At 55.8% G+C, this 12,294-nt stretch overlaps 1 protein-coding gene across 2 annotated transcripts in view; it reads right to left on the bottom strand.

Annotated features, from left to right (window-relative positions):
* Window positions 1-12,294, bottom strand: part of MAN2B2 (mannosidase alpha class 2B member 2) — a 47,070-nt gene that overhangs the window by 18,563 nt on the left and 16,213 nt on the right. For both annotated transcript variants that reach the window (XM_074395866.1, XM_003934652.4), the window contains exons 5-10: window positions 11,415-11,530; window positions 7,224-7,401; window positions 5,762-5,960; window positions 3,278-3,468; window positions 2,234-2,390; window positions 169-302 (exon numbers count right to left, since the gene is read on the bottom strand). In XM_074395866.1, coding sequence (XP_074251967.1) covers window positions 169-302; window positions 2,234-2,390; window positions 3,278-3,468; window positions 5,762-5,960; window positions 7,224-7,401; window positions 11,415-11,530 — 975 coding nt within the window. The remainder of the gene's footprint in view (window positions 1-168; window positions 303-2,233; window positions 2,391-3,277; window positions 3,469-5,761; window positions 5,961-7,223; window positions 7,402-11,414; window positions 11,531-12,294) is intronic.

A 12,294-nucleotide genomic window follows, 5' to 3' on the forward strand; every position in this document is an offset into this window, starting at 1 on the left:
GGTGGTGTTGGGAAAAAAAAAAACCCTTTGCTTCTTGGAGCCTCAGTTTCCTCTTCTGTAAAACAGAGGCAGTCAGGCCTCCTTGCACGGTAAGAAGAGACAATGTGCCGGACCCAGAGCAGGTTCAGCAGGCGGCCACCGCCCCTCCGCAGGATTTTGTGTCCATACCTGTGTGGGCACTGGGTGGCCCGCCTCATCTGTGACCCGGACTCCAGGGAAACCAACAGTCAGGGTGACAATGGTGGTGACCGTCCAGGCCAGCGGGTTGTAGACTGAGGCAAAGTGTCCTGTAGGCCCTGCACCTGCACACAGAGAAGAGACTGTGCCACGTGACTCATGTGGCATCCCTAGGTGCCCCTCAGCACGAGGGAAACTGAGGCAGGTGAGACCCAGCCCTCCAGAACTCCCAGGGGAGCCGGGAAGGGGGCAGGTAAGCAGGTGGTTTCTGCACACACAGTGTGGGCTACGTTCTGCCGTTGTGCTCAGGGCTGCAGTCTGGGTTCCAGGGCAGGGCAGGCGGGGAGGCTCAGAACATAAGGTGTCCTTGTCACTCTGGAGAACTGAGGTTCTATTTGTTCCTCACACATCTCTATCAGCTCATTTTACTGGTAAGAAAACAGGTCCAGAGGTCCAGAGGTCCAGAGAAGTCCAGCCACCTGCTCAAGGTGACCCAGCTTCTAAGGCCTGGCTCCAAATCTTTTGAGTGCTGGGCACTGTGAGCCACCAGATAATTCTCTGGAGCCCAGAGGGTCAGGTCCATTGCCTACCCTGGCCTTTGAGGCCCCTGTGATGAGCACCTGGCCTCACCTGAGAACTCCTGGATCACTGAACCCAGCACACACTTCCAGCCTGCCTGCCTCCGCCTGTACTGTTCCCTCTGCCGGGGACACCTTTCCTGGGACACCTTTCCTCGTCTTCTCTACCTAGTCACAGCTTAGGGAAGCCTCCCCTGAGTGTTCACGGGAATGACAGCTCCTCAGTGGCCCCACCTGGCAGTGAAGCCAGACCCCAGCTGAGAGCTCCCTTTCTGCCACTGTCTCTTCCACCTGGCTGGTGTTCCTGAGGGCAGGGGGCCTTTCAGGGCCTGCGGGTTGGATAGGATTACACACAGACAGAGATGGGGGGGGGGAGGACACATCGGGTGCTAGGGCAGTGGGCAGGCCAGAGCTGGGACCCCAAGAAATACAAGATGGCCAGGCGCAGCGGCTCATGCCTGTGATCCCAGCATTTTGAGAGACCAAGGTGGGAGGACCGCTTGAGCCCAGGAGCTAGAGACCATCCTGGCAACATGGCGAGAACCTGTCTCTCCAAAAATAAAAATAAAAGCAAAACAATGAGCCAGGCATGGTGGGGGATGCCTGTAGTCCAGCTACTTGGGAGGCTGCAGTAGGAGGATCACTTAAGCCCAGGAGTTTAAGGCAGCAGTGACTCGTGATTGGCACCACTGCACTCCAGCCTGGGTGACAGAGCGAGCCCCTGTCTCAACAAACAAAAGGAAGCGAGTGCAAGAGGACCAAGTGCAGGTCATGGGTGGGATCTGGGGGCCTATGCACAAGTCCCATGTGGGCGCAGGGCCACCAACCTGTCCTCATCTGCCCGGGATCTTCCCACTTTTGAAACCCCTCAGTCCCAGGCACACCGGCATGTGATCAGTCAGTCACTCTACACACGGGAAACCCCACAGTCAAAGAGGCTGGTCCCATGCCTGCCCTGCTGTGATCTCAGCAAAGTGGCGTTTGGGAGGGAGTGCCGGGAGCCAGGAAGGGACCGGCCCCTGAGGACACGAGTCCTCTCTGCGCGGCTGGGCAGCACCGGGTACAGGTTACGTCTCTGCTTCGCTCCTTCCTACCCGGGTGGCCCTGGGCTAGCACATAACTGGAGTCTGTTTCCTCGGCTGTAAAATGAGGACAGTAACTGTTCCTATTTTGTACAGATTTTGTGAGGCATTAAATTCAATACGGCATGAAGGGTATTTTGAGCTTAGTAAACGCTCAAAACATGTTAGCTGTTATTTCTGGCTCTTCTCGTATCATCACCAACCCTTCCTCACTGCACTGATGAGCAAAGAGGCTGGGAGGACGGGAGCCACGTGTCGGAGCTTTCACCACGGGGTAGGGCGACCTGGGAGATACGGACTCAGAGTCTGAAACTGGGATTGTTGATCCCCTCCCTTGACCCTCCCAGGCTCTCCCTTCACAAAGGGATCACAGCCTGCCCGCAGGGCCTGGCTCACCGGGGCTGGCTGCCGTGGCTTCCTGGGGCCGGAGCTTGTCCAGGACGATGGACGCCATCAGCTTGCGCGTGCCCAGCATCCCCGAGGCCAGGTGCGCCACATACATGTCTCTCACCTTGGGGGACTCAGTCCCAGTGATGGCATCGTGGTGCTGGACCTGTGGCAACCCCCAGGGGAGGAGGAAGAACAGGATTAGCACCTGACCCTGGGAGGCACCCACAAGGCACCTACTAGGTGCTGGCTCTTGTTCTGGCTTGCCAGGTGCCGGTGGAGAAGTGGGGAGTCCCCACCATTTTACAGAAGAGGGAACTGAGGCCAGAAAAGCTGATGGGCTTGACCAACTTTTCCTCCCCATGTGGGAACCCCAGTCCTCCATCTCTGGACCCCCTGCTCTGACAGACCCTAAAGTCCCCTCATTTCTCCGACAAGACAATGACATGTTCTGCCAGCAATTCCTCTTAGGGAACTCTTAGAGTGTCATGGCTGGCGTGACGCTGTTTTGGATAGCTGACTGGGGACAAGCTGTAGGCTGTCTCGGGTCTCAGCTTTCTGTACAGTAGGGAATGGGTGGAGACGGAAGCTCCTGAACTGGTGATTTGCCAGCCACTGTGCCAAGCAGGCTGTGCACATCAGCACATCCAATCGCCCCACCGTCCTCCTGGGCAAGCTTGTCATTCTCATTGTACAGGAGGGAATTAGGTCTCGGGTGGGCGTGGAGTCACGTGCCTGACATCACATAGCTGAGTCAAGGTTTGGAAGCAGGCAGGGCTGTCAGACACAAATGCCACACTACCTTGTCCTTTATTCCTCTTGATAAACTGCTCTAAAGCTTAATGAGGCCACCAGCTGGATGGATCAGGCTGTGGTCCCAGCCTTGGCCTGGGTTCACCATGTGCTGGCCTTGTAACCAAAGGAAACCTCAGTTTCCCCTCTGTAAACTGTGGCCTTTAGTCCCAGGGCTGGGAGGCTTGGCTAGGACAAGGGAGGGGCGGTGCACAGCACGGCAGGTTCCGATCCTGCCACTGTGGCTCAGCGTGGTGTTACCTCGGAGACGGCCCAGCGGAGCTGCTGGAGCTGCTGCAGGGCCCAGGCGGGGTCCAGATGCCCGCGGGGGGCCGGCCACATGTAGCGCGTGAACATGGACTCTCCGGCATACAGCAAGGCGCTGGCTCGCCGGGCCAGCCCCTTCAGTGCACTGCGGGACGTATAGAAGCCCGTCCAGGCCTGGAAAGGTTCTGGGAGACAAGGGAAGACAGTGAGCTTGAGACGGCCTGGCCCAGAAGTCCACTAAGCTCCAGCCCTGGAAGAGCTGAGAAGCTGGGGCTGCAGAGGTGGCCTCTACCAGGGTCACCCAAAGAGGCAGTCTGGGCAGGCAGTGATCCCAGGTGTGCAGCTCCCAATTTAGGACTTCTCCCACAGCCAGACCAGGAACGGGCCAGAAGGCCCCGGACAGGGCCTGGGCAGAGTGGGAAAGGCAGGCTGTGCTGGGGCAGGTGGGGCAGGTGGGGCAGGCGGGGTGCTGACGGATGGTGACTGGAGGCAAGCCCAGCGTGCCTAGGAAACCCAGGACAGAGGAAAATAAGTGTCTCTGACTCGCAAGTGTAGAGGCGGGAAGTCCAAGGTGGAGAGCTGGTGTCTAGGGAGGGCCTGGGAGACCCAGGGAGGGAAAAGGAGGAGCAAGGTGGGTGGGAGCCCACTGAGAAGGGCCTTGACCGTGCAGAGACCTTTGTGTGTGATGCAGGCATGGGGAGGCCAGGCCAGGCATGCATTCTCTGGCCGTCCAGGGAGGATGGATGGTAGGGGAGGCAAGGGCTCAGAGACCCCCAGGGAGCCACTGTCCTGATGCGAGACAGAGAGGGTAAGGATGCCCAGGGCCGTGCAGGACGCAGGGGCTGAACCCTCCAGGGTCGGCTTCCTATTGTTTCTGCTTTCCTGCTCCTTGGGGTCTGGGATGTGCCCAGAGTTGCCTTGATTCCCTGTTCTAACCCCACTGGTCCTGCACCGGACTGGGAGGGGTAGTCACACGGCCTGGGGGACAGGCCACAGCCTGTGGGTCAGATGGGATACTCCATGGCTTTGAAGCCATTTTGAGGGTGGGTGGTGGGGCCCAATTCCATTCATTCTGGCAGAGGCTCCACAGCATCAGCTGTCATCACGACACCATGCCCACGTGGACACCACGCCCACCTGGACAGAGCCACACCCAACCTGACTTGGGTATATGCCTACCCACTAGATGTAGCTGCACCCACACTCACCACCCCACCCACCTCACCATCAGCCATGCCCGCATTAATGTACCCCTCCTGCCTTGACTACAACCATGCCCACATCCACATGCGTCCCCCAACCGGTGCGTCGTCCCACCTGCTTCCACCTGCTTCCAACAGCAGAGGCCTGCTACTATGCAGCCCCAGAGCCTGGGGCCCAGAGAGGCAGGACTAGCCCAGGTCATGGGTAAGTCAAGGCAGTGCCCAGGCCAGAATGAGCCCTATGGCTGGAGTTCATCTGTGGTATCTCTTTGGAGGCAAAATGCTAAGGTTTAAAAGCCCCTCCAAAACCCATGTTAAAATGTAATTGCTATTGTGACTGTATTAAGAGGTGGGACGCTTAAGAAGCGATTAGGCCATGAAGGCTCTGCCCTCATGATCACATTAATGTCATTGTCGCGGCACTGGGATTGTTAGAAAAGCGAGTTCAGCCCCCTTGTCTGGTTGTTCTTTTGCACTCTGCCTTCAGCCACGGGTGGTGCAGCAAGAAGGTCCTCTCCAGACGCTGGCTCTCCACCTTGGACTTCCCGCCTCCACACTTGAGTCAAAGACACTTCTTTTCTTCATCAATGACCCATGGTGTGGCATTCTGTGACAGCAGCACACACAGAGCTAGGACACCCGCTGAGTCCTGCCTCTGTGCTGGGCAGGGAGCTGAGAGCACTTCCTCTCATTGAATTTTCACAGCAACCCTATCTATGGACAAGGCACCACGAACGTCCTCCTTTGGGGGCAGGGTGGTTTTATGACTCACACATGGCCAGGGAGGAGGGGCTCACTCCCAGCCAGCCCTCTTAACTCTCAGGCTGTGCTGCTGGTGGCCAGCCCAGTTCTGGCCTGAGGACACAGGCATGAGGCACAGGGGCTGCCCAGTAGTGACTGTGATGTCTGTGCCGTGAAAGGAAGCCTGAGTCAGCCTCAGCCTCAGGAAAGGCCTCCTGGAGGAGGTGTATGTGGAACTCAGGCAGGAAGAGAAGGTGGTGGAGGCCGCTCTCAGCAGGAGGCACCAAACGGCATGCGTGGGCACTGGTGAGAGGCTGAATCCCGTGGGAACCAAGTGGTACATGTGGCGGCCAGGACGTCCGGTGGAGCGAGCAGGTGGGGGCCAGTCTCTGCTCCTGCACCCCACATAGTGCCTGCCTGGCACTCCTCGAGGGCTCGGAGAGCAGTGCTGAGCAGACAATGTGGTGGGCAGAGGGTACATGGACTGTCCCCTCCCTGCCACCAAATTGCCACCCCAGCCCCTGGAAGGCTGTACCTGTGGAATAGGGCAGGAAGTCATGGTGATCGCGGACACGCCAGGTGACATTGACAGCGTGCAGGGCACGGAAGTAGTCGCTCAGCGTGGCATACTGCACTGAGATGCCGAGCTCAGCAGCGTGGCTGTTGATGTGGTCCAGCAGCGGGTCCATGTTGGCGAACTGCACCGAGGCATTGAAGAACTGCTTGTCACATCCCTGCGGGGACAGAGGAGAAACACCCTGTGCCGTGGGGGCAGAGCGCTTGCCCGGCAGGGCTGAGGAAAGGGGGCTCACCACCATCCCCCTGCTGGCTGACTTCCCACTGTCCAAGATGACCAAGAGGAGTCCCAAACTGGCTCCCAGAGCAGAATCCACCGGGCATCATTTGTTTGTTTGTTTTTTTTTTTGGAGACAGAGTCTCACTCTGTCACCCAGGCTGGAGTGCAGTTGCTCAATCTTAGCTCATGCAACCTCCACCTTCTGGGTTCAAACGATTCTCCTGCCTCAGCCTCCCTGAGTAGCTGGGATAACAGGCCTGCACCATCATGCCTGTCTAATTTTCATGTTTTTAGCTCTACTAAAAACAGAGTTTTACCATGTTGGCCAGGCTGGTCTCGAACTCCTGACCTCAGGTGATCTGCTTGCTTTGGCCTCCCAAAGTGCTGAGATTACAGGTGTGAACCACTGCCCCTGGCTCTGGGCATCTCTTAAGGTCCATCAGTGTTACTACTTATTCAAATCATTATAATTAATTATTATAATTATTAATAACAATGATAATAACCATGAGTCACTTACTGACCTTCAGCTTGCCTTCAAAAGGGCAGTCACGGATGAAGGCCGGCTGTGGGGCCTGCCCAACTGGGTCTGAACACAAATTCCACCCCTTCCTAGCCACCCTGCTAAGGAACTCTGTGGCCTCAGGAAAATTCCTTAACCTCTCTGGGCTTGGTTCCCTCAACTGTGAAATGGGTTACCAGCCTGCTTCCTAGGCCCAGTGGTGCAAGTTAGATGGATGAGACAAACATATCCCATGGAGCAGTACCCAGCGCACAGTAGGTGCTCACTAAAGGTGAGCTGTGATGATGGCGATGACATGCCAGGCACTGGCTTCCTGGGAACCCTTCGACTCTCATCGAGCTTACTGCCACCATTCCCACTTTACAGCAGAGGCAAATGAGGCTCCGCATGCTCTAAGGAACGCAGTGCCCCAGCAGCGAGCAGGCTTCCGGCCCAGGCAGGGAGGAGAGCTGAGTGGGAGCTGGAGAAGCCAGCTTGGGTGAGGGTGTTTTTCCAGGTGGGGGAGGGACTGGCAGCGTGGGAGAGGCCCAGGGTCTGCAGGGAAGGAGGATGGGGCCACTGGGCCGAGCATGGCTGTCTGGCCAGGTCTGGATAGGGTGGCCTCCGGTGCAGGGGCCAGGCCTCGCACAGTACTCCCTGGGCTGTGTTGAGGACATAGGGCCTGGGACTCCTCCTTACCCAGGGCCAGAGGACGTGGGGTGTCCGGAACCAGGCGGCTCTCTGCTTCACGTTGGCCACCAGAGCCTCAGCATAGAGGTTGATGTTGGCTGGGGTGACGGGCTCACTCATGTTGGGGTACACCCCATCTGGGGGTGGCTTGGGAAAGACGGCCAGGCCATTCCAGTAAAATCCTGACCTGTGCGAGAGCAGAAGGTTAGGGGAGAAGACTGGAGCTCTGTGGACAGCCAGAACTCACAGCCAAATGCCACGTTCTGCCAGCCTTAGGACCTCAGTGCGTTTTACCCCGAGCCTGAATCCTCTCACTCCGTCCGACGGTGGGTCAGACGCTCATTCACGCAGGCCACCTCCTCGCCCATCAGACTCGGGGTCTCAGGACCCCAAGCGGGCTGGAGCCCCGGTGAGGCAAGTGAGACCCTGGCCTAGAGCACAAAATTTATGGGGGTGCCGCAAATCTCAGTAGCTGAGATAAACGGTATTTTAATACAGTACTTTAAAAAATTCAAATTAATGCAAAAAAACCCATGATGAAGAAAATGTCAGAGTCTGAAATCAAGACAGGCTCAGTACTTAACAGTTTCCTCCTTTTGCCTTAGGCTTGGAGTGAGCAGAACCCCCAGTTAAGTGCCTTCCTTGCTCACACTGTGCAGCCTCGGGGTAACACCCGTGGAACCCTCGTCTGGAGCGCTCCATCCTGGGCAGTCCCTGCCAGTCCTCCCACCTCTGTTTCTTTTACAGACAGGGTCTCACTCTGTTGCCCAGGCTGGAGTGTGGCGATATGATCACAGCTCACTGCAGCCTCAAAATCCTGGGCTCAAGCCATCCTCCTGCCTCAGCCTCCCCGGGGGCTGGGACTACCACCATGCCTGCCTTCTTGGTAAACTTTGTATAGAGATGAGGTCTTGCTCTGTTGCCCAGGCTGATCTGAAATTCCTGGGCTCGAGCAATCCTCCCACCTCAGCCTCCCAGAGCACTGGGATAGCAGGCATCAGCCACCAGCACTGCCACCTCTAGCCTCACCAAGCTTCAGGCTCCCTGGTAGAATGCAGAGCACGTTGCAGTGAGGATTAAATGAAGGTCATTTATGGAAAGGAGGTAGAAATAGTGCTGGGTGCAGGGGAGGGCTGACCGAGGGCAGTGACCGCTAATGAACCCCGCCCGGCATTCTTCACCCGCCTCTGCCTTGCCTGCTGTCTTTTCTGTTCCAAGTGAGGCTAAGCACCTGGCCAGGGCCTCACAGACACAAAGGGAAGAGCATGGATTTGAACCCAGGGCCGCCTGACTGCGTGGAGACCGAGGCTGGCTGCTGCCACCATGTGGAGGCTGCAGAGCCAATGGCCGGAATCCAGCATCGGCTCCACCACTTCTGCCAGCTGTGGGACCTGGGGTGGGCGGCTGTGCCTCAGTTTCTCCTTCTGTAAAATGGAGCATTCACAGCATCTCTGTCAGGGGGCTGCTGCAAGGGTCTGTGAGTTCACGGGGAGAATGCTTGGAACACGGCCTGGCTCATGAGGAGTGCCACGAACACGCACGTGGGCTCACTGCCATCCCTCTGCCCACGGGGGTCCTGGTCCATGGCTCCACATTCCTGGTCCCCTCTGAGTCCTCACCCAAACCCGTCTGGGGAAGGAGGTGTACGGTGAGGCTAAAGTCCCATGTGCTTCTTGACATCTGAGCCTTGAAGGCCCCCAGTGGTCTAGGAGTCCCCTGCTGTCATGTCCCCTTGTCTAGCTCTTCTGCCGGCAGTAGGAACAGCTGCACACCACCTCATCCTGCACCTAACAATTTCCACGTCCCTGCCACTGGGGAAATTATTCACACCAGCCACTCACGTCCTTTGCTGGAGCTGGAGGGCACCCTCCCCCTTGCTGCTACACGGCTGCCCCTGTGTGTTCAGTCCGCTCCGCGGTGTACCCTGACGGGGCCTTGGCGAGCATGGTGTGAGTTGTGAGTGCATGTGACAAACCGAAACTGCAGCGGATGTCACCTGTGCTGGGTAGGGTGGTGTGTGTTCAACCAACTACTATTTAGGGTGAGGACCCCTCCCTCACCACGGGGTGAAGAGAAGGTAAACGGACAGGAGGCGGCTCTACAAGATGAGGATGAGCAGTGATTTATTCCTGAGATTCCCAGGACCCTTCCCTCTCCCATCCCTTCAGCCATTACTTATTTATTTATTTATTTATTTTGAGACGGAGTCTCATTCTGTGGCCCAGACTGGAGTGCAGTGGCACCATCTTGGCTTACTGCAACCTCTACCTTGTGGATTCAAGTGCTTCTCCTGTCTCAGCCTCCCAAGTAGCTGAGATTACAGGCATCTGCCACCACATCTGGCTAATTTTTTTATTTTTAGTGGAGTTGGAGTTTCACCAGGTTGGCCAGACTGGTCTCGAACTCCCGACCTCAAGTGATCCACCCACCTCAGCCTCCAAAAGTGCTGGGATCACAGGCGTGAGCCATTGCGTCCTGCCTCCTCCAGCCTTCTTCAGCATGATTCCTGACAGGGACAAGGATGTGGAGGGGAAAGGGTGGGTGGGGACGGACCCTTGTGCCAAATCCCCAACCACAAAGCCAGGCCATGTCAGGAACAGGTGGGGAGACATCTGTGTCCGGGGAGGGGACCTTCCCTGACATCCACTGCACCCCATCCCTGCAACTGCAGCCTGGAACCCAGCTCACTCTCCAGGCCCAGGCAGGATGGAGGCGGGGAGGTCACTGTGGTTGGGGGCAGGTGAGCTTGGAGGGTGTTAGGGAGATGCTGGACAGTGTCCTGGAGGGCTGTGGATGGGATGGGGGGTTACGGATGGCTCCGGAAGTCAGCACATTCAACTTCCTCACCTTGCAGATAGGGACAGCTGAGGCCAGAGCAGAGGGGACCTGTCATGGCCAGGGAGGAGGTTCTTGGGAACACTGATGTAAAGACCTTATCGTTTTAATTAATTTTTATTTATTTATTTATTTATTTTTGAGACAGAGTCTTGCTGTGTTGCCCAGGCTGGAGTGCAGTGGCACAATCTCAGCTAACTGCGAACTCTGCCTCCTGGATTCAAGTGATTCTCCAACCTCAGCCTCCCAAGTAGGTGGGATTACAGGCATGTGCCACCATGTCCAGCTAATTTTTTTTTTTTTTTTTTTTTTGTATTTTTAGTAGAGACAGGGTTTTGCCTATGTTGGCCACGCTGGTCTCAAACTTCTGACCTCAAGTGATCCACCCACCTTGGCTTCCCAAAGTGCTGGGATTACAGGCATGACACTTATTTTTATTCTATTTTATTTTAAATAGACACAGAGTCTCTTTCTGTTGCTCAGGCTGGAGTGCAATGGCACCATCATAGCTCACTGTAACCTCCAACTCCTGGATCCAGGCAATTCTTCTGCCTCAGCCTCCTAAATAACTAGGACTACATGCACCTGGCTAAATTTTAAGTTTTTGTAGAGATAGTGTCTTACTATGAAGCCCAGGCTGGTTTTGAACTCCTGGGCTCAAATGATTGCCCCGCCTCAGCCTCCCAAAGTGCTGGGATTACAGACATGAGGCACCGTACCCAGCCAAGACCTCATCCTGTAAACAGTCCTCTGTTGAGACAGGGACTCATAACAAGAAGCAATTCGGAGTCACACAGAACTGGAGTCAAATTCTGTCTCCCCTACTTACCAGCTGGGTGACCCTGATCTGGCCACTTATTCTCTCTGAGCCTCAGTTTCCTCATCTGTAAAATGGGGTTGATAAGCCCACCCACTCTGCTGGGGAAGCTTAAGAATGGGAAACCACGTGTGGAAACGCTCAAGGAGCTCTTGTCAAAAACGGCAGAACAGGGCCAGGCACGGCGGCTCACGCCTGTAATCCCAGCACTTTGGGAGGCCAAGGTGGGTGGATCACCTGAGGTCAGGAGTTTGAGACCAGCCTGGCTAACATGGTGAAACCCTGTCTCTACTAAAAATACGAAAATGAACTGGGCGTGGTGGTGGGCGCCTGTAATCCCAGCTACCAGGGAGACTGAAGCAGGAGAATGGCTGGAACTCAAGAGGTGGAGGTTGCAGAGGGCTGAGATTGCGCCATTGCACTCCAGCCAGGGCAACAGGGTGGACATTCTTGTCTTAAACAAACAAAAGCAAAGCTGTGGAACAGCTGCGGGGCCTGGGCCAACCCTGCTGTCTCAGATCCCAAAGGCACTGCGGAAGGGCACGTACCTGTTGGAGAAAGGGATGTGGGACGGGGTGCAGTAGCTGTACTGGTCCATGACGTGTGTGAAGATCTCCTGCTGCTCCAAGAGGGATCGGGACCCTCGCCACACGAACTGCAGCCCCTGAAAACCAAGAGAGAGCAGAGAGAGGCTGGAGGGGTCCAGTGGCTGCCCCGGCTCCACTTCCCTCAGCCCCACCTGGGTGTCTCCTGCCTGCCCTCACCTCAGCCCTCCCTCAATGGTTCAAGGACGAGATTTCCTCTGCCGTTTCCTCTGTAAGACTGGTTGTGGGATTTCTGTCTGGAAAGTGTGCTCATTCACCCCACCCACTCCTCAATGCAGGCTTTTCTTTGCCAAAGCCTGTAGGATCAGCACATTCTAACTCTGCTTGAATGCCCCCAGGTGCAGGGAGCTCATTACTTCTCACCAAGTGTGCATTTTATTTTTATTTTCATCTATTTATTATTACACTTTAAGTTCTGGGATACATGTGAAGAACATGCAGGTTTGTTACATAGGTATACATGTGCCATGGTGGTTTGCTGCACCCATCAACCTGTCATCTACATTAGGTATTTCTAATGCTATCCCTCCCCTAGTCCCCAACCCCCCAACAGGCCCCAGTGTGTGATGTTCCCCTCCCTGTGTCCATGTGTTATCATAGTTCAACTCCCACTTATGAGTGAGAACATGCGGTGTTTGGTTTTCTGCTCCTGTGTTAGTTTGCTGAGAATGATGGTTTCCAGCTTCATCCATGTCCCTGCAAAGGACATGAACTCATTCATGTTGATGGCTGCATAGTATTCCACGGTATGTATGTGCCACATTTTCTTTATCCAGTCTATCATTGATGAACATTTGGGTTGGTTCCAAGTCTTCGCTGTTGT

Source organism: Saimiri boliviensis, chromosome 3 (assembly GCF_048565385.1).
Source record: "Saimiri boliviensis isolate mSaiBol1 chromosome 3, mSaiBol1.pri, whole genome shotgun sequence".
Classification (NCBI taxonomy): domain Eukaryota; kingdom Metazoa; phylum Chordata; class Mammalia; order Primates; family Cebidae; genus Saimiri; species Saimiri boliviensis.